Raw genomic sequence first — 23,444 nt, forward strand, 5'->3', positions numbered from 1 at the left:
CGCCAGGGCGCGCACTCCCAGCTGGCGCGGAAAGTGTGGGGCCTAGCGGGTTGTACGGCGACTACGGCGCCTGCCAAGGGCAAAAAACCTCTTTGGCGAGGGGGTGGGGCCTGCCTAGGGAGTGGGCGGGGCTAGTTGGTAGGGCTCACTCCGCAGTCCTGGGGCCGCGTGGAGGGCGGTGCGCGCTTCTCCCGAGGTGGAACCGGCGGCAGTCAGGCGCCGGCGTTCTCTGCCATCACCCTTTCCTTGCCGGCCGGCTCTTCGGCTGCAGAGTTTTGCCCACGCTTCGAGACTTAGGGAGCAGGTAACCGAGGAAGCAATCGAAGACTTGGGAGGGGTGGTGAGGGTAGAGGGGAGTTAAAGGGGCACGTGGAAAAGGTGAGGGGAAGTCAGGGGTAGAGATTCATTAAAGCGCCTCTGTGTTGAGGGGCGTTTGGAGATAGCTTGGTACCTCCCCTCCTTGTCCTGCTCCCTTCAGAATTTTTTAAGTCGAATTTCCAGATCTTACCTAGTCTCCACTCCTAGGACTGTTTGCAGTGAGTTAGAAGGGTATTTATGCTCTTACTGATAGTAGGTTATTTTCAAAATCCAGTGACTTTATGATTTTTTAGGCACTAGTCATTGCCGCAGATTGCAGCTGAGGACCGACTATTCAGTATCTGTTTTTGTAACTGTTGGCACTTTATATCGTAGGGAAGGGAGTTGTTAATATGGTTTGTCTTTTCTTATGAAAAATAAAATTCTATATCCACCCTCTTTTTTATTTTATTATTATTTATTTATTTATTTGGTTTGTCTGCCCTTGGAAGAGGGTAAAGCGAGTTGGTAGAAAGGCTCAAATAAAGAAGTGGAGCACCTGGTGAGGACGGGAAAAGTGAATAATGACTGGGTGTGGCCCCGCCAGCCACCTAAATCATCCGCTCTGTTAACATCAGGTCACTGTCTCCACTCCCCACTTCCCAGCTACTGAAGCATCTATTTAGGTTTTTTGTTTGTTTGTTTGTTTTTTGAGACAGAGTCTCTGTTGCCCAGTCTGGAGTGCAGTGGTGCGATCTTGTCTCACTGAATCCTCCGCCTCCTGGGTTCAAGCGATTCTCCTGCCTCAGCCTCCCGAGGAGCTGAGATTACAGGCGACCGCCACTGCACCCGGCTAATTTTGTATTTTTAGTAGAAACGGGGTTTCACCATGTTGGCCAGGCTGGTCTTGAACTCCTGACCTCAAATGATCCACCTGCCTCGGCCTCCCAAAGTGCTGGGATTACAGGCGTGAGCCTCTACACCCGGCCAGAAGCATCTATTTAGGCTTCAGAAATTCCCTTGAGAACTTAACTAACCTCCTAACTTAGCCAGGAAAAATGATAAAGAGACTCATGAGACAGCATTACAAAAGAATTATGAAAACCTTTACTGTGACAACTACTAATAAGCCTTCATGGAAGGAGAGGTATACGCTCCTTTCCTACCCTCCTAAAGTCTTTGGTGGGCATGCAGCTTTTCTAAATACTTTGCTAATCTTCATAGAGATTATTCGGTTACTCAGCTGGGGGCTATCCTTATGCACAAGTCGCTGAGCTAGGTAATTCATGAACAGAGTTGTGTAAAAAGATCATAATCTGGATTCTCAGGAGTTTGAGGGAAGATAATGTCTGCACACAATTACTTGCAAGATAAAGCATTACAGAGTATGTACCACAGAGGAAGTAAAAACTAGATTCAGTAAGAATACAGATGGGAGGGATTCGTGAGGAGTGGCTTTTGAGCTGGCCTTAAAAGACTACTTTTAGGGCATTCTCAGCAGAGTAATATAGGGCCCTCTGTAGTCTGGGTACTTTTTCTCTAGGCAGAAGCGAGCCACTAGTGGTGAAATGGAGTGATATCTCTACCAGGCCATGAGCTCAGCAATAATTTACCCAGTAATCATTGGCCTTTTGCCAGGCTTTGGTTAGTAAGGGGGACATAAAAAGGAGAATAAGTTTCCAAGGAGACCTTCACACTTCCAGGTCCCTCTGCCTGCATCCCACATCTCACTGGATATCCTTTTTTAATTCACTACATGGCTCTTTGCCTTACTTTTGTCAGGCTTATGCTCAGATATCACCGAATAAGAGAGGACTTCTTCAGCTACCCTTTCCACAATAGCATCCATGTTTCCTGTCTTTATTTTTCTTCTTCTCACTTCCTGACATTTCCTATAAAATATATTTTGTCAGTTTCTTACCCTAGACTATGAGCTTCATGACAGGAGAAATTTTGTTTTGCTCACTACTGTATTCCCAATTCATAGAAGATGGCCTGACGATGAGGGTGCTTAATAAATACTTGATTGGATTGAAGAGCCTCCCTGGGAGACAGATAAGAGCTGACAGTTACAAAATGATTGTAAAATGGGCTTAAAAGCAGAGTAGTACTTGGGAAACATAGAGAAGGGAGAGGCCTGCCTCTACGTAGGGTGGAAGAAATTGTCATGGAGAAAGTGTCATTTGCATGGCATCTGAAAAGAACCTGAGGCTTAGGTGGATGTGGCAGGAAGGGCACTCCAGGCATGCAATGATTGACTTGGCCACAGCACGGAGTGCCTGTGGTGAGAGGCAGAAAGACTCCAAAGCTCTGTTAAGGAGAGTCACATGTCAAGATTTGTATTCCAGAAAGATACCCTAGACTGAAGAGTGGATTGAAAGGGAGAGTCCGGCCACAGGAAGTTTATTTATTCTGTTTTAGAGGTCCAGGTGAGAGATGAGAGGATCTGAACTAAAGCAGAGGTGGAAGAAACAGAACATAGGAGAGAGAACAGAGCTGGTAAAAACCTCTACTATTAGACGAGGGGTTGGAAGTAGACAGGTCAGGATACCTATCCTGATTGTAGCAATTTAGGGGTCATTCATCAGGAATAATACTGTGACTTGACTTTCACTGCCTCCTCTAGCTTCTGTGTCTGCTTCTGTTTGTGCATTTATTCATGGAGCTGACGTTGTTACTGGTGGAGGGTGTCCAGGTTCTTAGCATCTTGAACAAAGAATTGGACAAAACGCACAAAGCAAAGAGAATGAACCAACAAAAGCAGATACTTATTGAAAATGAAAGTACACTCCAGTGAGGCAGTGGGTGGAGCATATGGGCTCAAGGGTCCCCTTACAGAATTTGTGGGGGTTTAAATACCCTCTAGGGGTTTCCATTTAGTTACTTGGTGTACACCTTATGTAAATGAAGAGGATGAAGTAAAGTTACAAAGTCATTTACTTGGCATATGCCCTATGGAGAGGATATTTCCTGTCATAGCCAAAGTGTGAATCGGCCTTTTGTTCCCTGCCTCCAGACCCTATTTTCCTGCCTCAGTGTGGACAAGGAACTGTGTAAGACGTGAAGGACAAGACATTTCAGTTACATCATAACTCATAAAATGTTAGAACTAGGAGGAATTTCAGAGATTAGCTCAGCATCTGCTAGGAGGTTGTTTTTGTAGTTGATTAAAATTGACTTTTTTATTTCAGCTCTTGGATGCTTAAACTACACCCATTTTCAAACCTCTCAGAACAATTCTGAATAGGAATTTTCAGGAGACATCCTGAAATGGAAGGGACAATGCTACTGATTTTACATTTTTAATTGAGTCTGTTTTACAGTTATTAATTCACTTCATTGAATAAAGACCTCCCCGGGATTAAAAAAGTCTTCTAACCAGCCTAGACCTATGCTTCCTGAAGTGTAATGCAAATGAAAGAACAGTGGAAAGGTTTTCTGAAGCCTTAAAGCAGTCTTGCTTTTGTTAGGAATTAGCTTTGCGTCTTTAGGTAATCAAGTAACCACTTAGGGTGTCACTTTCCTTTTCTGTAAAATAGGAGGTTTAATCTGCAGTGGTTCTTTTTTTTTTTTTTTTTTTTTGAGAGTGAGCCTCGCTCTGTTGCCCAGGCTGGAGTGCAGTGGTGCAAGCAACCTCCACCTCCCGGGTTCAAGTGATTCTCCTGCCTCAGCCTCCCAGGTAGCTGGGACTACAGGCGCGTTCCACCATGTCCAGCTAAGCCTGTAGTCCCAGCACTTTGGGAGGCCGAGGAGGGCAGATCACGAGGTCAAGAGATCAAGACCATCCTGGCCAACATGGTGAAACGCCATCTCTACTAAAAATGCAGTGTTTCTTAATTTGGGTTTCACACTGTAATCTCCTGGGATGCTTTAAAAAGTCCTGATGCTTAAATGGTACCTCCAGAGCTTCTGATTTTATTGTTCTGGGGTGAATCCTGGGTTTTCTTTTCTTTAAAACCTCTCCCGGTGATTCCAGTGTGCAGCCAGGTTCCCACTCAAAGAAAGGGGGGAAAAAGTCTTAATAATGGGCTAACTGAATTGTCCTTCTGTGGGTAGATTTGCTCATCAAATCACAGTGCACAAATAGGGTAAGCTTGACATTAATTGTGGAGTTGTTGCTATATAGGAAGCACTATGCTAGACAGTAGGGAGGATAAAATCTCTGCTTAACACAGTCAGAACCAACAAACAGCCAGGCGTGGTGGCTCATGCCTGTAATCCCAGCACTTTGGGAGGCTGAGGCAGGCACATCACCTAAGCTCAGGAGTTCAAGACCAGCCTTGCCAACATGGTGAAACCCCATCTTTACTAAAAATACAAAAATTAGCTGGGCTTGGTGGCAGGCACCAGTAATCCCAGCTACTCTGGGGGCTGAGGCAGGAGAATTGCTTGAACACGGGAGGTGGAGGTTGCAGTGAGCCAAGATTGCACCAATGCACTCCAGCCTGGGCGACAGAGCGAGACTCCATCTCGGGGAAAAAACAAACAAACGACAAACGAAAAACATAGGTGAAACTCCTCCCTTTTGGAACAGATCAGTTTCCCAAAAGTGGTATTCTGTCTATTTCTTTGAAAACTGACAAATGTGGCAACATGTATCACCTGAATTTTTTTTTTTTTTAAATCTATGTGTTTTAACAGGAGGATCTTTCCAAGAGCAATGTGGGATGAAGTGACTGTTGTGGTTGCTGAGGGACTTAAACTGGCTTTTTTGGTGAAAAGGGATGTAGCAAGTCAGGGAGGCAGAGGGAGTAAGTTGCAGAGGAAGACTGGTATTCAAGACATGACTATAGACTAGTGAGTCAGGAGAATAGGGTGCAACCATCTTAAAAGGGCTCTGAGTAAATAGGGACTTTGGATTTAACTCAATTAGCCAAGAGGGAAGATGAAGAGAGTAGCAGAATCAAAACTGTGCTTTAGGATGAGTAATGTGGATCCATAAATTAAACAGGAGGAACAAGGGATACCACAAAGTTTGCAGTTGATCAGAAGTGAGGTGAAAAAGGACTGAGCTGGATTATGGTAGAGAAATGGCAAAGAAAGTGACATTTAGAAAGAAAATGATTGATCAGTGCTCTCTGGCTCCTAGCGCAGTGCCTGGAATGCTCAATACTGGTTGAATGAATGACTCGATGAAATTGGGCCATATGAAATAGAGAAAGATTTGGAGCATGAGGAAATATAGAAAGCACTAAAACTTCTGTATTCTAGAGTTTGGTGTATTGAAAAAGGAATAAGGCAGTGATTAACTCAACCATAGTCTCACTTGTAGGCTGTTTCTTTCTTGATATATTTACCAGGATCCAGGGACTCTCTCTGAGCTCTGCAGGAGAAGAAAATGAATTTATCAGCTCCTCTGTGTACAGGGGAATGGATTCATGAAAACTAACTTAAAGAGATGGGTTTGTAGGCTGGAATGCCACATAATTATTAAATGTGTCAAAAGCTAGGAAGTTTTTCTGACAAGGGTGGTACATTCACTAATGATAGCAATTCATACACCCAAAGATTGCTTTATAAAAATGGAAATTTAGAGTCAATAGAGTTTGTTATTTTTCAAGAGCTATTCCATGAAGCAATGCTAGCTGATATCCTCTTTTTTTAGGGTGAATTTTCCAAACTTTTCCAGGGCCCACCTCCAAAGATTCTGGTATAGTAGGTTTGAGGGCTTGAAGAAAGCCTAGGACTCTGTGTTTAGCAGGTCCTCCAGTTAATTTTCATGATGAGGAAAGTCTGGTAAACTTTACCTGGAATTGTTTTTAATCTTTAAGTAGTGGCAAATCCTGGACTGGAGTGCAGCCCAGTGGTTTTGAGTAGGCCTAGTGGGCTCTTGCAGTTGTTTCTTAGAGTGAAAGGTGTGACCCCTTCTGCTCAGCAGTTTTGATACTTGGGAGATATGCTTTCTCTAGGCTCAGCATATGTCTTAGTGACTCAGTAATTGAAACAAGTCCATTTGGATATTTTCCTGCTTTTTTAATGTAGAGAGATGTAATAAGGTTAGCTATTAAAATAAATATAGTTCCTGTATGAACTTTATTTCAAGGTAACTAAATAATAGATAAGAGAAATTGATCCCTGGTGGAATTCCGATTAATGAAACAAAGAATGATAAAATTTGTATACCACCATTTTGCAATTCATAATGGAAAAATTGATCTAGATGGTGATCATCAGTGACTGCTAAAATCATTAGGTGAAAACTGATGGACACTTTATACTTAATGAAATAGATCAACACCCGAACCCATGATCAACCTGATCAATACCAAGAGGGAGACTTTATGTTCATCTTGATGTAATACAGAAGGAAAGAGGGAGCATCCCTTATCAGTATTCTTGAGAAAAAAAAAAATCAAACCCAAATCTAAGCCTCTAGTTTACCTGTTTATTGGAAATACACCCAGGGAATAGAGGAATATGTTAAATCACATCTCAGGTATAAATCAGTCAAATCCAGAATATGGGAAATTGTATAGATTTGCTACTTTCAAAGTATGGTTTACAAACCAGTTGATGTCTCCTGAGACCTTGATAAAAATGCAGATTCTCAGTTTCTGTCTGCGGCCAACTGTTTCAAAATCTGCATTTTAACAAGATTCCTAGGTAATTCTCTTGTACCTAAAGTTTAAGAAGCATTGTATAAGGCACTGACCTAGTTTCTTAGACAAATAGAAAAAAAAAAAAAAAGGGAAAACCATTACAGTTTAAAAGAAAGTTAAGTATCATGTGTTTTTTATATCTTGATTTGAACAAATTAACTGTAAAAACATTTATGTGATAACTAAGAAATGTGAATGTTAGTTCTATATAAGATGATGGTATAGAGTTATTGTTAAAATTGTGGATGCAATGTTATTGTGATTTTTTTTAAAAGCCCTTAACTCTCAGAGAAGATACATACTGGAGAGTTTAAAATAATCTGAAGCATGGGAGTAGAAAAGTATAGTTAAAGTACAGTAGTCATATACTGATAATTTTGAAGCTGAGTAGTGGGTATATGGGGATTTAATATACTGACTTTTGTGTATGTAAATATAGTAAATGTAAGTATTAGTAAACAAAAAAAGGCATAGAGTTGTAGTTTAAAATGACAACATTAAAGATGACAAATCAACTTTTAGTGTTCAAGCAGTTATGAAGGAAAACTCAAATATGGAGGCCGGCAAGGATAAATTTACAAAATGCATAATGTAAAACTGTGAAACCCAAAGGGAGGGATTGAAACCAACTGTGCAAAAGTCATAACTGAGAAAATTATGACAGTGAAAGATATCAGACCTAACTGATCCCATCTTGCTTCTAACCTCTGAACTGTCCTTGTTCATTCTTGGTCGTGAAACCACCTTTTATGCAAAATTATGACTGTGACAGTGAAAGAGATCTAACCTACCTGTGACTCCATCTTGCTTCTAACCTTTAAGCTGTCCTTGTTCATTCCTGGGCATAGGCTGAACTAACTTTGGGAGGAACTTAGTTTATGGTTTAAAACAAAGATGGTAACAGACTTTCCCAAAACAAACCTCCTCCTTGCCTGGGGACTAGACTGCCATTGTCGGACTAAGAAATTATTCACAAGATTAGAAATTATAGTTTAGGAGTCATGCAGCTGGAGGCTACAAGATTCTGACCCTCCCTAAACCGCTCCAAAGATCAGTGCTTGAGATATTTTGCAGACCCTGCACTTGATGGATCAGGGGGCACTACCCAGTTCGATTAACTGACTCTTCTGATCTTGTGGCCCCCCACCCAGGAACTGACTCAGCAGAAGAGAACAGCTTTGACTTCCTATGATTTCATCCCCGAGCCAACCAGTCTGCACTTCCAATTCACTGGCCCCCACCCACCAAATTAACCTTAAAATCTGTGATCTCTGGCTGGGCGCAGTGGCTCACAACCATAATCCCAGCACTTTGAGAGCCAAGGAGGGTGGATCACCTGAAGTCGGGAGTTCAAGACCAGCCTGACCAACATGGAGAAACCCCGTCTCTACTAAAAATACAAAATTAGACAGGCATGGTGGCGCATGCCTATAATCTCAACTACTTGGGAGGCTGAGGCAGGAGAATTGCTTGAACCTGGGAGGTGGAGGTTGCAGTGAGTGGAGACCACGCCATTGCACTCCAGCCTGGGCAACAAGAGTGAAACTCCGTCTCAAAAAAAAAAAAAAATCTCTGATCTCCGAGTTTTCGGGGAAACTGATTTAAGGAATAATAAAACTCCAGCCTCCCGCACAGCCAGCTCTGTTTGAATTACTCTTTCTGTATTGCAATTCCCCTGTCTTGATAAATCAGCTCTGTCCAGACAGCAGGCAGGGTGAACCCCTTGGGCAGTTACAAAATCATATCTGAAAATGTTCTCAGTATCATAGCCATTATGTCAAATCAAATGCCATGCATTCTACTTGAGTAATTCACAGAAAACAGGAAACAATGTTTCATTACAGAAAGATGTTGAATATATGATTTGCTTCCAGGGCCTTAAATGTAGAAGGACATTAAAATTGGCCATCATTGGCAGGGTGTCATTGGCCAGGCATGGTGGCTCATGCCTATAATCCTAGCACTTTGGAAGGCCGAGGCGGGCAGATCACTTGAGGTCCGGAGTTTGAGACCAACCTGACCAATATGGTGAAACCCTGTCTCTACTAAAAAAATTCAAAAATAAGCCAGGCATGGTGGTGCGCGCCTATAATCCCAGCTACTTAGGAGGCTGAGACAGGAGAATTGCTTAAGCGAGGGAGGGAGGTTGCAGTGAAAAAAATTTTAAATAAAATATTTAAAAAATTAAATTGGCTGTCTAAAAGTGCAATGCCTTGTTACTGGTATTCCTTGCAAATGAATTAAAACTTGGACTGCCACATCCTGAATGTTACATAGATTTACAGCAGTTACAGTTATCTCACCTTTAAGGCAAATATTTTAAGTTGCTAAGGCTAATTTGTATAATTTTAAACCTCAAAGATGAGATCTATGAAGTCTTTGATTCTACATGTGTATTTTAACTACTTAGTAGCTAAGACTTCCACCAGAACAGTTCTCCCAATACCCTTAACATTTGCTGTGTATTAGAATCACCTGGGAAGCTTCTAAAACTGACTCTTGCCCAATCCTCACCCCAAGAGATCTGGATTGATTGGTTCGTTTCAGTGATTCACAGAACTTAGCATACATAAGAATTATCTGGAAGGCTTCTTAAAACACCACTGCTGGGCTCACCCACAGTTTCTTTTTTCTTTAGGTCTGTGGTGGAACTCACAGTTTGCATTTCTATCAAGTTCTGAGTGATGCTGCTGCAGATGGCACTCTTTGAGAACCATTGCTCTAGTTTCTTAAGCTACCCAAGTCATTCTAATGACAGCCAGGGTGGAGAACTGAGAGCCGCTTGCTTTGTAATGTTGGCCCTGTGATAAAGTGAGCTGGGAGTTTTCAGCCTTTTGGTCCAAAGTAGTGCGTATATTCAAACTGTAGACAGTAAAATTGATATAAAGTGGTAGCACCTTGTTGGTTTTAGGTGGTGTTCCTTCACCATTAATGTGGCAGACTAAGAAGGGTAACATTAATGACCAGGCGAGAAACCCTGGTGAAGAGTAGAGCAGCTGTGTGAAGTACTGAGGCTTGCATGATTTTGCAAGGAGGGCAAGTGAGTAGATTCAGAAATGAGACTGAGCTGATGGGGCCAAAACCAATGCCACTCCTCTGACTTCCTCCAAGTGGTCTAGAGGACATATCATTTCTCTCTTGGGTTCACAGAGTTAAATGAGGCTCAGTATTATCAGCAGGGAAAGAGATGTAAAGAAGGTGCATTCTAATCATCACTACAGTTGAATGCAGACTTCTATTGAAAAAACTCTAGCGTAGGGATCCCTGTTTATACATTGCCAGCTCAGTTCTCATAGTGTAATCAGAGGATTCAAAAGTTCAATACAACTTGCATATGTGATATCACTCCTGTCTCCAAAATTGGAGAATACAGGTTTATCATAACTTTAATGATTTTAGATATTTTCCTCTGAAATTTTTTTTTTCTTGGACAGGCATCTTTCGAGTCTCATTGATCCCATTCCCATTTCTAGAAGGAAGACATTGGACTAGATCTCAGGGATTCTTCCAAACACTCACATGCTGAGATAAATCATTGAAAGTCTTAAAGTATATACGACTAATGATAGTTTTTATGTTGACATGAAAAAGAAGGATTTCTTCTCATCAGCCTGGTCTTGTCTTGTGTCCACTTTTTATGTACATTACATCTGAGATCCTACTGCCAAACCACAGAAGAGTGTGTGAATTGCGTGGACTGGATGTGGGGCATTAGTGGGTGAGGGAGTTGAAGCCATCATTATCTTACCTGCCAAAGGTGTGTGAGTATGAGAAAATCAACAGTCAGTTGTCACATGTTTATTTCTCTACATGTTTTGCTTTCCAAAAGTATTTTAAATCAACTATGCTACTTAAGGGGTGCAGTTTTATATTTTGCTTTAAAGTGTTGATTTCTTTTTTATATGTGATCCAGTAAATCTTAATCATTAATAGTGCCTTTCAGAATTTGCCCACTCATCTGGTATAACTGGTTCTGATGGCTGGGAATAAAGGAAGAGGACGTGCTGCTTATACCTTTAATATTGAGGCTGTTGGATTTAGCAAAGGTGAAAAGTTACCTGATGTAGTGTTGAAACCACCCCCACTATTTCCTGTAAGTATATGAACACTTAAATTCTCATAGTGTGTTTTTTCATTTTTCAGAGAATATTAAAATTCTATATAGGACTTGATATATGGTTTATAGTATCCTCAAGTATAAGAAAGTAAAGGAGAGTGTGTTTCACTTACCTTTAAATATTTGCATGATCTGCTTTCTTAAAATATAGAAAACAAAACTGTATACATCTTTCCATGAATATATTTAGTACTATGTGAACCAGTAAAGAATTAGTTTTCAATTCTTATAACTTGTATTGGTGTTATTGATAAATTCCAATATGAAAATAATAGTTTTAAAAGTCATTAGGTTTTATAATGGTTCTCAGTTCACACCCTATCATATCTTCACTTAATGATTTTCTTCTTGTCTTGTATCTATAGAATTTAAGTTTGCTCCTTAGTATACCACTTGACTTTTTCCCCCACTGAACTTTTTTTGCTTATTTTAGTGTTGTTTTAAAATTTAGTGAGTATGCTGCAAGCTTAATTTCCATAATATATAATGTTTTCGCTTTATGTTTAGTTTAGAATGTATCCAGGGATATAGATGTCTCACACAAGGAGTCTCTGCTTTTTGCTCTTGATATTTTACCTTTTTGATATTCAGCGCAGCATAAAAACAAAGACAAATATCTCAGATATTGGCATAATGTCACTTTACAGTGATTTTTAAAACAAGCTCTTTTCTATGTGTGAGGAGATTACTTCTAAACACTGGGGATGTTAGTACATAGTATTTCTTTACACTTGGAATAAAATTAAAATTCCTTACTACTGGGTAAAAGGCTCTGCCCAATCTCTCCGTTCTGATGTCTCTCTGACCCTTTTTCTACCACTGTCCTTCTCATTCCCCAGCTACGCAGGCCTTCTTGTGTCCTCAGGCCTTTGGTCCTGCTGGTTCCCTGCTGGAACCATCTTTACATGGATGGCTCCCTGGTTTTATCCCAATCTCTACTCAAAGGTGACCTCCCCAAGAGGCCAAGCGTGCTCACCCTGTGTAGATTTCACCTACATCCTCCATGCACTGTCAGTCATTTTTCCTTTACCCACCTTCATTTATTTTTATGTCATTTGTCACTATGTGAAATTGTATGTCACCTCATTTGTTTACTAATTTGTTGTGTGTTTCTCTCCTAGAATGTAAGTTCCCTGTGGGCAGGGACTTTGGTTTGTTTATCATGGTATCCTCTACAGTCTAACCATGTTGAGTACTCAATAAGTAGTTGCAGCATGAATGTATACATTCCTAATCAAATTTTGAAAATGTACCTTATCTTTATCCTCCGAAACCAGAAATGTCTTTACTAGAGATCCACTTGTTAATGAATGTATTTGTGTAAACATATACACACATAGAAACACATGTTTGTGTATATGTATGTGTGTGTGTATATTTTTAAAACTTGAAATGCAGCTTCAAACTCCATCTTGCCATTTATTCATTATATGGGCTTACAAATTGTTCACTTCTCAATTTCTTCACTGTAAAAGGAGAAATATTGGTAGTCCTTTCAATGAGATAATGGATGTTGGATATTGAGTATATCGTAGTCATAGTAACCACTTACTAAATGATAGCTGCTGCTTTTTTATTTATTGTTTTCCAATAACACCACCACTAGTTGAGGTTAATAAGAACCTAAAGCAGCTGCTCTCATTTGGGTACCTTAGTTTTTCTTTTTCTTTTTTTTTTTTTTTTGGTACATTAATTTTTTTGTTTTGTTTTGTTTTGTTTTGCTTTTTTGTGAGACAGACTCGCTCTGTCACCCAGGCTGGAGTACAGTGGCACGATCTTGGCTCACTGCAAGCTCCGCCTCCCGGGTTCATGCCATTCTCCTGCCTCAGCCTCCCGAGTAGCTGGGAATACAGGTGCCTGCCACCACGACTGGCTAATTTTTTGTATTCTTAGTGGAGACAGGGTTTCACCGTGTTAGCCAGGATGGTCTCGATCTCCTGACCTTGTGATCCGCCTGCCTCGGCCTCCCAAAATGCTGGGATTACAGGCGTGAGCCACTATGCATGGCCTGGTACCTTAATTTTTTAAAGCAGATAATCACATAGGTCAACAGACTGTATGGCAAAATGATTGTTGGTGTAGTTTTCAGGGCCAATAGGAAAATTATGCATCTTTCTTACCTCTAATATAAGAGCAAAGTAGGAAATGGGTTAACAGGTTAAATAGATTACAGAAAGTCATCTTTAAAGTTGATTGTAAAACTTAGTGCCTGTAAAACATAGTATTTCAATAAAACTGCTGTTTTCTATAATACAGATAAAAGGGATATTAAAATACATAATTGATTTGAAAAAACCTTTGTCTCTTAATTTAAACAGGATACAGATTATAAACCAGTGCCACTGAAAACAGGAGAAGGTGAAGAATATATGCTGGCTTTGAAACAGGAGTTGAGAGAAACAATGAGAAGAATGCCTTATTTTATTGAAACACCTGAAGAAAGACAAGGTACTGTATTGGAGTCTTTGATTATGTGGCTTGATGTATACAGATGAAACTGTTTGAGCACAAGATATATAATCATTTAATGTTGATTGATTCAATTCAATCAAAAATTATCAACTACTTTGAAAAAGCATATTTATGTTGCTTTAACAGAAAAAATACTTTAAACTTTTTGATATTTTATTTTAGAAATATCTTTCATAATAATTTTATATGTTCAGTGAAAATTATGAAAAACAGGAAAATTTTAGAAAGTAAAAATTACCCATGCTTATGTCTAGAGAACCACAATTAATATTTTAGTATATGTATTCCATATTTTTTCTTATGCATGTATATTCTCTTTACAAAATTAGATTGACATTACTTTGTATCTTCCTTTTTTCACTCAGTAGCATATTAGCATTTTCATATATCCTTATTATTCTTGGAAAACATGACTTTTAATGACTGGTAGTCTACTCTGTGGATATAATATTATTAACTGTAACGAATTTCCTGCTTTTTAAAGATTATTTCCAGTTTTTTGCTTGTATATATAATGCCATGATTATTATCATTATACATAAACCTTTATGCGTGTCTCTGATTATTTAATATTTAGGTTAAAAAATTTTTAAGACTTAGTTTTGTTTGGTTTATCATTTAGGTATTTGATATGATGTAAAATATGTATTCATTGGTGCTGCTTAGGGAAGAAAGGGAACATTATAGTTGGAGAGGGCTCAACAGTCTCAGACTAGAAGTGGGAAGTGGTTTTATAGGAAAGGAAACCATTCCTGAGTAGCTATGTAGCACAGCAGTACTATATTGATTTTTCACTTTCTGCCCTTGATTGTTGAGATTAGAGAGACTGACATCATCTTTGAGTTCTCAAAACAACATCATTAAAACATGAGAAATTCATAGTGTCGTCTCATTCCATTAGTATTAAAAATACATTCCATTTTTCCTCTCTCTCTAGAATAGTTTGAATTGGCTGAGTCGAAAAAGGAAGCCTTATATAACGATCTTAGCATGTGCTTATAATTATAGGAAGCATTTTAGACAAATTCATTTAATTCTCAAAACATAGCTGCTTTAAGTTATGTAATGGTTTGATAAGAGATATTTTATCTCAAAAATACTTAATTTTTTTTTTTTTTTTTTTTTGGGAATGGAATGGAGTCTCACTCTTGTCACCGAGGCTGGAGTGTAGTGGTGCAGTCTCGGCTCACTGCAACCTCCACTTCCTGGGTTCAAGTGGTTCTCACATCTCAGCCTCCTGAGTAGCTGGAATTACAGACGCGCTGCACCATGCCCAGCTAATTTTTGTATTTTTAGTAGAGATGTTTCACCATGTTGGCCAGGCTGGTCTTGAACTCCTGACCTCAAGTGGTCTGCCCACCTCAGCCACTCAAAGTGCTGGGATTACAGACAGACGTGAGCCACCACGCTCGGCCTAATACTGAAATTTTTAACTTTCATGATTATGTTGCATGCTTTCATCTGTTTGAGTTCTAAAATAAAACTTTTCATTTTAAAGATTTTAAAAAGTAAGACCAAATGAATTAATCAGTATTCATTCTTATTAGAAAAAATAGTAATGCAGGGTATACTTTAGTACTTTTAAAATTGATCTTTTCTCTATGGCACAGATGTACTTAGGTGAATGTGGTTGTTATTAAAGCACATGTCTAATTTAAAAGTATGTCAAATCAGACCGGGTGCGGTGGCTTGCTCTTGTAATCCTGGCACATTGGGAGGCTGAGGCAGGCAGATCACCTGAGGTCAGGAGTTCGAGACCAGCCTGACCAACATGGGGAAACCCTGTCTCTATTAAAAATACAAAAATTAGCCAGGCGTGGTGGCGCATTCCTGTAATCCCAGCTACTCAGGAAGCTGAAGCAGGAGAATTGCTTGAACCCAAGAGGTGGAGGTTGCAGTGAGCTGAGATTATGTCACTGCACTGCAGCCTGGGTGACAGAGTGAGACTGTCTCAAAAAAAAAAAGTATCTCAAATAATTAAGGCATTTATGTGAGTGTTTTAGACAGGGATATTGAAAACATAATTTTGTTGTTGGTCTATGGGAGTGGTTGGCTAGTACTTGGATTAAGGGGCACTTTATCTTTGATAACTATGCAGTAAAGTATTTAAAAATATAAGGGTTGTTTTTTTTTTTTGCTTTTATTTATTTCAGGGGAAAACTCTTGTATAGAAATTTCCGAATTGATACAAGTACATTCTCCCTGAGATCTTCATGTTTACTTCTTTTTTTCTTTTTATTGTTTTATATTTTATTTTAGAGATGAGGTCTCGCTCTGTCACCCAGGCTGGAGTGCAGTGGCATGATCATAGCTCACTGCAGCTTCCAAACTCCTGGGCTCAAGTGATCCTCCCACCTCAGCCTCTTGAGTAGCTGGGACTACAGGCACACACCACCATGCCCGGCTAATTTTTTATTTTTATTTTTTTTGTAGAGACGGGAGTCTCGCTTTTTTGCTCACACTGGTTTCAAATTCCTGGCTTCAAGTGATCCTCCCATCTCGGCCTTCCAAAGTGCTGGAATTACAGGCATGAGCCACCGAACCCAGCTTACCTCTGTTTCCTGATATAGTGTGTTTAAAAAACACACTCATGTTAAAAATAAAGGTTTTTCTATAAAATATATACATTTATATGTGCCTATATAGGTTTATATAATATGTGTATATATGTGCATGCGTAAATTTATATAATATCCACGCTATGAGTGAAAAAGAATTGGCCAGACTGAAGAGAACGACCCTACTGTCAGAGAGAATCATATTCTGGATAGATATGTTGCCTGACTGTACCTTCGCCAGGTGCATCACTTACCACCTGTGTGCTTTAGGAAAGAGAGACTTAAGGGCTACTATAAAGAACTAAATCACTAGACACTAGGACAGACAAATAGGATGGGAGATCTCAAGACTTCCTGATAGTCAAGTGGCTGGTGGCTTAGGGCATTGAGATCAATCCTCAAGAACTGACGGCATGGAATGAACATATTTCATGTTGCGATGTCTTCAAAGTTTGTTTTTAATGTTTTCAGGTAGGATTATAGAAACGATTAGTATTTTCTTTGCATCGAAATTTGTTATTTGTATAATAAAGGAAAAACACCAATGAATATTATTTTAGTGAATTTTAGCTGTAAGAGATCGTCTAGTCTAGTGGTTCCTAGCTCAGGTTCCTGAACCACAGGGTCCTCTGAAGTAGAAACATGATTCGGACAGTGGTGATAGTGTCATAAGTCATTTTCAGAACCTCAAAGCTTAATGGAAATTATACATTTAATTAAATATGTCCACAGGTCTGTTACTGAATAAATGGAATTTGGCTTACTAATTCTTGTTATACCATCAGTGTCCATGAGACCCAATATAAATTTTTGACGTATTTTTTTTGGAGCAGTTCTTATTGTTTGTATGATTGATATTCATAACTTTTATTCTTGCATAGAGGTTTTCTAAAGAAGAAACAGACATTTTCTTAAAAAGTAAAACTCGTTTTATCCTAGAATACCATATCAGCCCATTGGACCCTTTTATATATCTAAAATAATTACGGAATTTGAGTGATCTTATTTTTTCTCTATCTTGAAATACCTTGCTACTTCATCATCATAGATATTATCTAATCACTATTCATCAGACATTCCCCACTATGCTTAAAAAAAGAATAAATATAAAAAATGGGAGAATGATGAAATTGACTGTGCAATTCAAATAAATTATCACTATTATGTCATCATATAGTTTTCCTGTGGTGTTGTCCAAAGCATTACATCTGTTTTTTAAGAAGATATAAAGTCTTCAGAGACCCTTATATTTGTAGTTGCTCTGTTTTAATTTTCATTTAATACAATTGAAAATTTCAAAAATTTTTAATTTTTTGCTCATAATGTCTAAAATTGACAGAAAAACATGTTCCACAATTCTTAGACGAATCAGAAGACAAGTGCAAAGAGATAGATAGCTCTCTGGATGCTCATGATGATGATGAAATTGATTGTATAAGCAAAAATCTCAGACTGTGAGTCTTCAGATGACAGTGTCTTCAATGAATTTTCTCAAATTCAAGAATCAATGAGTAAACACTGTATCTCCAAGAATTAAAAAGGAATTATGGTGGCCTTCTACAGTCAATTTTTGAAAAAGAACTCATCATGTAATACTTTGTAACAAAAACCTGGAACATCCCGTTTGCTAAAATGAGACGATCATTTTGTTTTGTTTTATGATATTTATGCACCAAAATTAATTTGATGTGTTTTGTAACTGACAAATGCTGAACATAAAGGCAAAGACAATAATGATTGAAAGGAAATTGATTATATAGACGTGAAATTGTTTTCTGGATTGATTGTGTTAACTAGTGATTATAAATTTAATAATGAAAATATTTTGCAAGTACAGAGCAAAGAAGATGGCTGGGCCATCCTCTCTTCAATAGAAGTATGAGACATCAGCCAGGCGCGGTGGCTCACCCCTGTAATCCCAGGACTTTGGGAGTCTGAGGTGGGTGGATCATGAGGTCAGGAGATCAAGACCATCCTGGCTAACATGGTGAAACCCCGTCTCTACTAAAAATACAAAAAATTAGCTGGGCGTGGTGGAGGGCACCTGTAGTCCCAGCTACTCAGGAGGCTGAGGCAGGAGAATGGAGTCAACCTGGGAGTGAGCCGAGATTGTGCCACTGCACTCCAGCCTGGGCAACAGAGCGAGACTCCATCTCAAAAAAAAAAAAAAAAAGAAGTATGAGACATCAAAGTTTTTTAAAGTATTGTATTTTGGATATGTAAGTACAAGAAGAAGAATTGGAAGTAGTGATAAGCTAGATTCTACTAGAAATGCATTTGTAATCTGAAATTATTTAGATGATACACATACGAGAAAAAGAACCAGAGGAAATTAAAAGTTAGAACCTATTAAAGACGTCTTTGGAATCTGGGATCAGGACGTACAGAAGGCATATATTCCAGGTTTGTGTGTGGCAGCCGATGCACAGAAAACCGCATTGAAATGACTTTGCCCATTTTGGTTAAATTTACCTTCAAAATCAGTAAAACATGTAATATAAATTTGGATTTGCTATACTTAATTGCTTAGTAAAATCTCCAATAACTTTATTTATTTATTTTTATTTGAGGCAGGATCTCGTTCTGTCACCCAGGCTGGAATCCAGTGGTGTAATCTCAGCTCACTGCAGCCTCCACCTCCCAGGCTCAAATGATCCTCCCACTATAGCCTCCCAAGTAGCTGGAACCACTGGCATGAGCTACCATGCCCGGCTAATTTTTGTATTTTTTGTAGAGATGGGGTTTCACCATGTTGCTCAGGCTGGTCTTGAACTCATGGACTCAAGGGATCCAGCTGCCTTGGCCTCCCAAAGTGCTGGGATTACATCCTGAGCCACTGTGTTGGGCCTAGTTTTATTGATTTTTAAGTAACAGCTTTGCTGAGACATAATCCACTATGTAAAATTTACTTTTTAAAGTGTACAATTCAGTGACTTTTAATATAACCACAGAGTTGTGCAACCAACACCACTATTTAATTTTTTTTTTTTTTTTGAGACAGAGTCTTGCTCTGTTACCCAGGCTGGAATGCAGTGGCATGATCTCGGTTCACTGCAACCCCCGCCTCCTGGATTCAAGTTATTCTCTTGCCTCAGCCTCCCAAGCAGCTGGGATTACAGGCACGTGCCACCACACATGGCTAATTTTTTTGTGTTTTTAGTATAGATGGGGTTTCACCATGTTGGCCTGGCTGGTCTCGAACTCCTGACCTATTAGTAATCTACCCACCCCGGCCTCTCAAAGTGCTGGGATTACAGGTGTGAGCCACTGCGCCCAGCCACTATCTAATTTTTTAGATGCTTTTCATCATCCAGAAAAGAAATTCTGTACCCTTTAGTAGTCATTCCCTACTCTCCCTCCTTCTAACCCATGGCACCAGAAATCTGCTTTCTGTCTCTAGAGATTCCATGTCATATAAATGGAATGATGTAATATGTGTCTTTGGCTTCTTTCACTTGCCATGATGTTTTCAAGGTTCATTCATGGCTTAGTACATATGAGTGCTTCATTCCTTTTTATGGCTGAATAATATTCCACTGTATGGATATATGCCACATTTTGTTTATCCACTCATCACTTGATGGGCATTTGGGTCAGTTCACTTTTGGGATTACATGAGTTATCTTGTCATGAACATTCATGTACATGTTTTGTGTGAAGATATGTTTTCATTTATATTGGGTATATACATAGGATCATATGGTAACTCTATATTTCACATTTTGAGGAACTGCCAAACAGTTTTCTAAAGTGGCTGCACCATTTTACATTCCCATCAATAATGTATGAGGTTCCAATTTTTCCATATCCTTGCCAACATTTCTTATTGTTTTTTGATTCTAGCCATCCTAGTGGTTGTAGCACAGTATCTCATTGTGGTTTTGATTTGAATTTCCGTAACGATTAGTGACATTGGACATCTTTTCATGCTTTTTGTCCATTTTTGTATCTTCTTTAGAGAAATGTCTATTCAAATCCTTTACCCCTTCTTAATTGGGTTCCAATAATTGGTTTTCAATATCTATTCTTTTATCTGTTATCTTTTTTATTTATTCTCTGTATTTCATTATTTGAAATTAACTTAAAAATATTTTAAAATATAAAAAATGGTCTACTGTACCCAGAAGAAAAAGGGTAAAAACTGTTTTTTTTCTGGTATACTGAGGGTTAAAATTATTTAAAATATGGAAACTGTTTTGGAGAAAATTCTTAAAAAGAAGTCATTGTGTTACAAATTGTAGTAATCTCTCATTTGTGCTGACTTCGTTTTATAGATTAAAAACTTGGCAAGATTAGTTAAAACATTTTACCTGAAGTCAAACAGTTAAAATACCTAGAAAAACCTGGTATCTTGGTCTCTGATCTACTGCTTATTTTAGTTATCTTTCTCTAATACGTGGTTGTATTATTTGGAAGCATATCCTTGACATAGAAGAAAAATCAGTATATGTTTGGTCTTTGATTTTTATCCATTCGTTTTTAGTATTACCTTCCCTTTTTCATGCCTAACTCCTGAACTGCTTTTTATGATGAACATGGCTTCAAGCTTTTGTGTGATAGTGTTGCTTTCCAGCTTGTGCTGCTGGAAAAGAGTTTGTGCCCTCCTTAAGGATGTTTCTTGTGATAATGTGGGCTGGTCTGAATCAAGAGCCGCAGTTGTGGCTTTACTGGTTTTGGCAAGCTCAGAGGGTTCCTGCAGAGTTTTCAGCAGTTGGCATGTAGGGCTTGCAGCTTGTTCATTTATGCCTCAGATCAGTAACCCCTCACCAAGTCCAACCTTGCCTACCCCTACCCTTTTTTCCATTCTCTTATGTACAAAGGTAGGAAACTCCCTGTATGTGAAATTAAAAATGTTGTCTGTTGTTTTCAATAATCTTAAAGGAATGGCTTAAGTTCAGGGTTCCTGTTGATTTTCCTAATGAGTTCTTTATTCTTTTTTCCCCTAGATGTTGAAAGGTATAGTAAAAGATACATGAAGGTATACAAGGAAGAATGGATACCAGGTAACTACAAAACACATAATATGAAAACAGTTTTTAAAGGCTGTCTCTCTCACCTCAAGTTTTTTTTTTTTAGGATAAGTTTTCTATTTTTACCATAGGAAAACTGAGTCTGGTTCTTTTATTGTGATTAATTAGTAATATAAATCTGTTAGAAACTAAGGTGAAAAGATTTTTATGCTAAAACAAGGAAGAGTTGAAGTGCTTTTGTGGAAGTTCTTAAAATATATATATGTATATTTTATTTTATTTATTTTTTTGGGATGGAGTCTTGCTCTGTCGCCCAGGCTGGAGTGCAGTGGCATGATATCGGCTCACTGCAAGCTCCACCTCCAGGGATCATGCCATTCTCCTGCCTCAGCCTCCCGAGTAGCTGGGACTACAGGCGCCCACCACCATGCCCAGCTAATTTTTTGTATTTTTAGTAGAGACGGAGTTTCACCGTGTTCGCCAGGATGGTCTTGATCTGACCTCGTGATCCGCCCACCTCGGCCTCCCAAAGTGCTGGGATTACAGGCATGAGCCAACCCCCCCCACCCCCCACCCTTAAAATATATTTTTTATAAAAATAGGACAGGCCAAACAAACCCTTTGAATTTTCCAATTTAATTAGCCACAATCACAATTTTAATTTGTAATACCAGAAAGCACAAATACTATGCTCCTGAGCAATTCTAGAGCATTTGAAGAGAAAGCAAAAATCTCGTTTTAAAGATATTTTAAGCCAAGCTCATGGATCTTCCTTTCTCTTAAGCTGACATAGACTAGTTTTAGTTGTTAGGTTTCTTCAAAACAACTATATCTAAAAAGAAGCTTTACCTTGGGTATGGACAAGTTAGAAGGGGCTGTAAAGGAGATCTCATCCCACTCATTCATTTTGCAAATAAAAACAGTTGTCATAGAAATAAAGTGACCTGTCAGGCCATGTGGCCAATACTGTTAGAACCCAGGTCTTCTCATTTTAAATCACATTCTTTTTATGTCTCTGTCCTTGGTCTTTTATGGAAACTCCCCTTATGTAAAAACATAGATGGCATTAACAGCATTATCATTTTCACAGATTATAGTACTATCTTTTCAGTGTTGGTAAGGTTGGGGCACCCTGGAAACAACTTAGGTCTCTCATTTCTTCCATTTCATTAGTATTCATCTCTCAAATGATTCTCTACATATTCCGTCATGATCTAAAATGAATAGTTTATAAAAACTAAAATATATTCAAAGCAAAATTTATTTTTCAGGTAAAATGACTTGGGATTTAAATGCTTTGTAAAAATGCTCCGAAATTTCTTTAAAAGCAGGCAATATTTTTAAATCAACTTTTATGTTGCTTCCATTTCCTGTTTAACTCTATGCTTAAAAATTAAAAGAAAGTGACACATTAGAGGAGTTATTTAGCTAATACAAGCAAAATTATTTATTGGAGGAAATTTATTTTTGACAGCTATTTATATTTTTAATTTTAAAGTTTTCAGATATTACAATTGTTTATTTCATTTTGCATGTGTTGGGATTGTGGTAACATACTTTTGGAAAAAAAAATTTGTTGCATAAGAAATATATCAACTACAGAATATATCAACTACAGAAAACTTATGAAATATAAAGTAGTCAAATAAATAAATATAAATAATACTTAAGAAAAACTGTCATAATTCCAACACCCACAAATAATTGCCGTAAGATTTCCTTCCCCCAAAATTTTATAGCACTATTTCAGAGCTATTGTAATAAACTTTTCTTTGTAGGAGAAAATGTATCATTGTCTGTAATATTTGGGTTTGGTTTTTATGTTTCAAGCTAAATTTGTAAAGTCAGATACTAAGGCACTTTATTGTCATTTTCTGGACAACTGTTGTGTCCTTCAAATAGTTATGTTCAATGCCACTAATTCCTAGAGGAAACTGCAATTTTTTATTTTTTATTTTATGTACAGATTGGAGAAGACTTCCAAGAGAGATGATGCCAAGAAATAAATGTAAAAAAGGTACATTGACTAATATAATAGTAATTCAGATAGGAAAAGCTTATTTCTTACATTCTGTTAATATGGACTTGTCAACCCAAAGTTATACTCACTGTTCTTAATGCTTTTCTTATTTTGAGCCAGACAAGGGGGCTCATGCCTGTAATCTCAGCATTTTGGGAGGCTGAGGTGGGAGGATCACTTGAGCCCAGGAGTTTGAGACCAGCCTGGGCAACCTAGTGAGAACTTGTCTCTACAAAAAGTTAAAACAAGTATTAGCCAAGTGTGGTGGCGTGCACCTGTAGTCTCAGCTACTTGGGAGTCTAAGGTGGGAGGATCACTTGAGCTGAAGAGGCAGAGGCTGCAGTTAGCCTAAACTGCACCACTGCACTTAAGCCTGGAAGACAGAGCAAGACCCTGACACTCTGTCTAAGA

The 23,444-nt window shown here is 38.5% G+C and overlaps 1 protein-coding gene across 14 annotated transcripts in view; it reads left to right on the forward strand.

Moving 5' to 3' along the window:
* Window positions 1–23,444, forward strand: part of POLR3G (RNA polymerase III subunit G) — a 41,321-nt gene that overhangs the window by 845 nt on the left and 17,032 nt on the right. For 2 of the 14 annotated variants that reach the window (XM_054488058.2, XM_054488065.2), the window contains exons 1-5: window positions 37–304; window positions 10,830–10,989; window positions 13,332–13,461; window positions 20,990–21,046; window positions 22,980–23,030. In XM_054488058.2, the coding sequence (XP_054344033.1) occupies window positions 10,873–10,989; window positions 13,332–13,461; window positions 20,990–21,046; window positions 22,980–23,030 (355 nt within the window). In that variant the 5' untranslated portion in view covers window positions 37–304; window positions 10,830–10,872. Of the gene's footprint in view, window positions 1–36; window positions 305–355; window positions 10,654–10,829; window positions 10,990–13,331; window positions 13,462–20,989; window positions 21,047–22,979; window positions 23,031–23,444 lie in introns of those variants that run through there. The other 12 variants (XM_063664973.1, XM_063664977.1, XM_063664975.1 and 9 more) reach the window with 11 other exon arrangements.

Source organism: Pongo pygmaeus, chromosome 4, assembly GCF_028885625.2.
Source record: "Pongo pygmaeus isolate AG05252 chromosome 4, NHGRI_mPonPyg2-v2.0_pri, whole genome shotgun sequence".
Taxonomy (NCBI): Eukaryota; Metazoa; Chordata; class Mammalia; order Primates; family Hominidae; genus Pongo; species Pongo pygmaeus.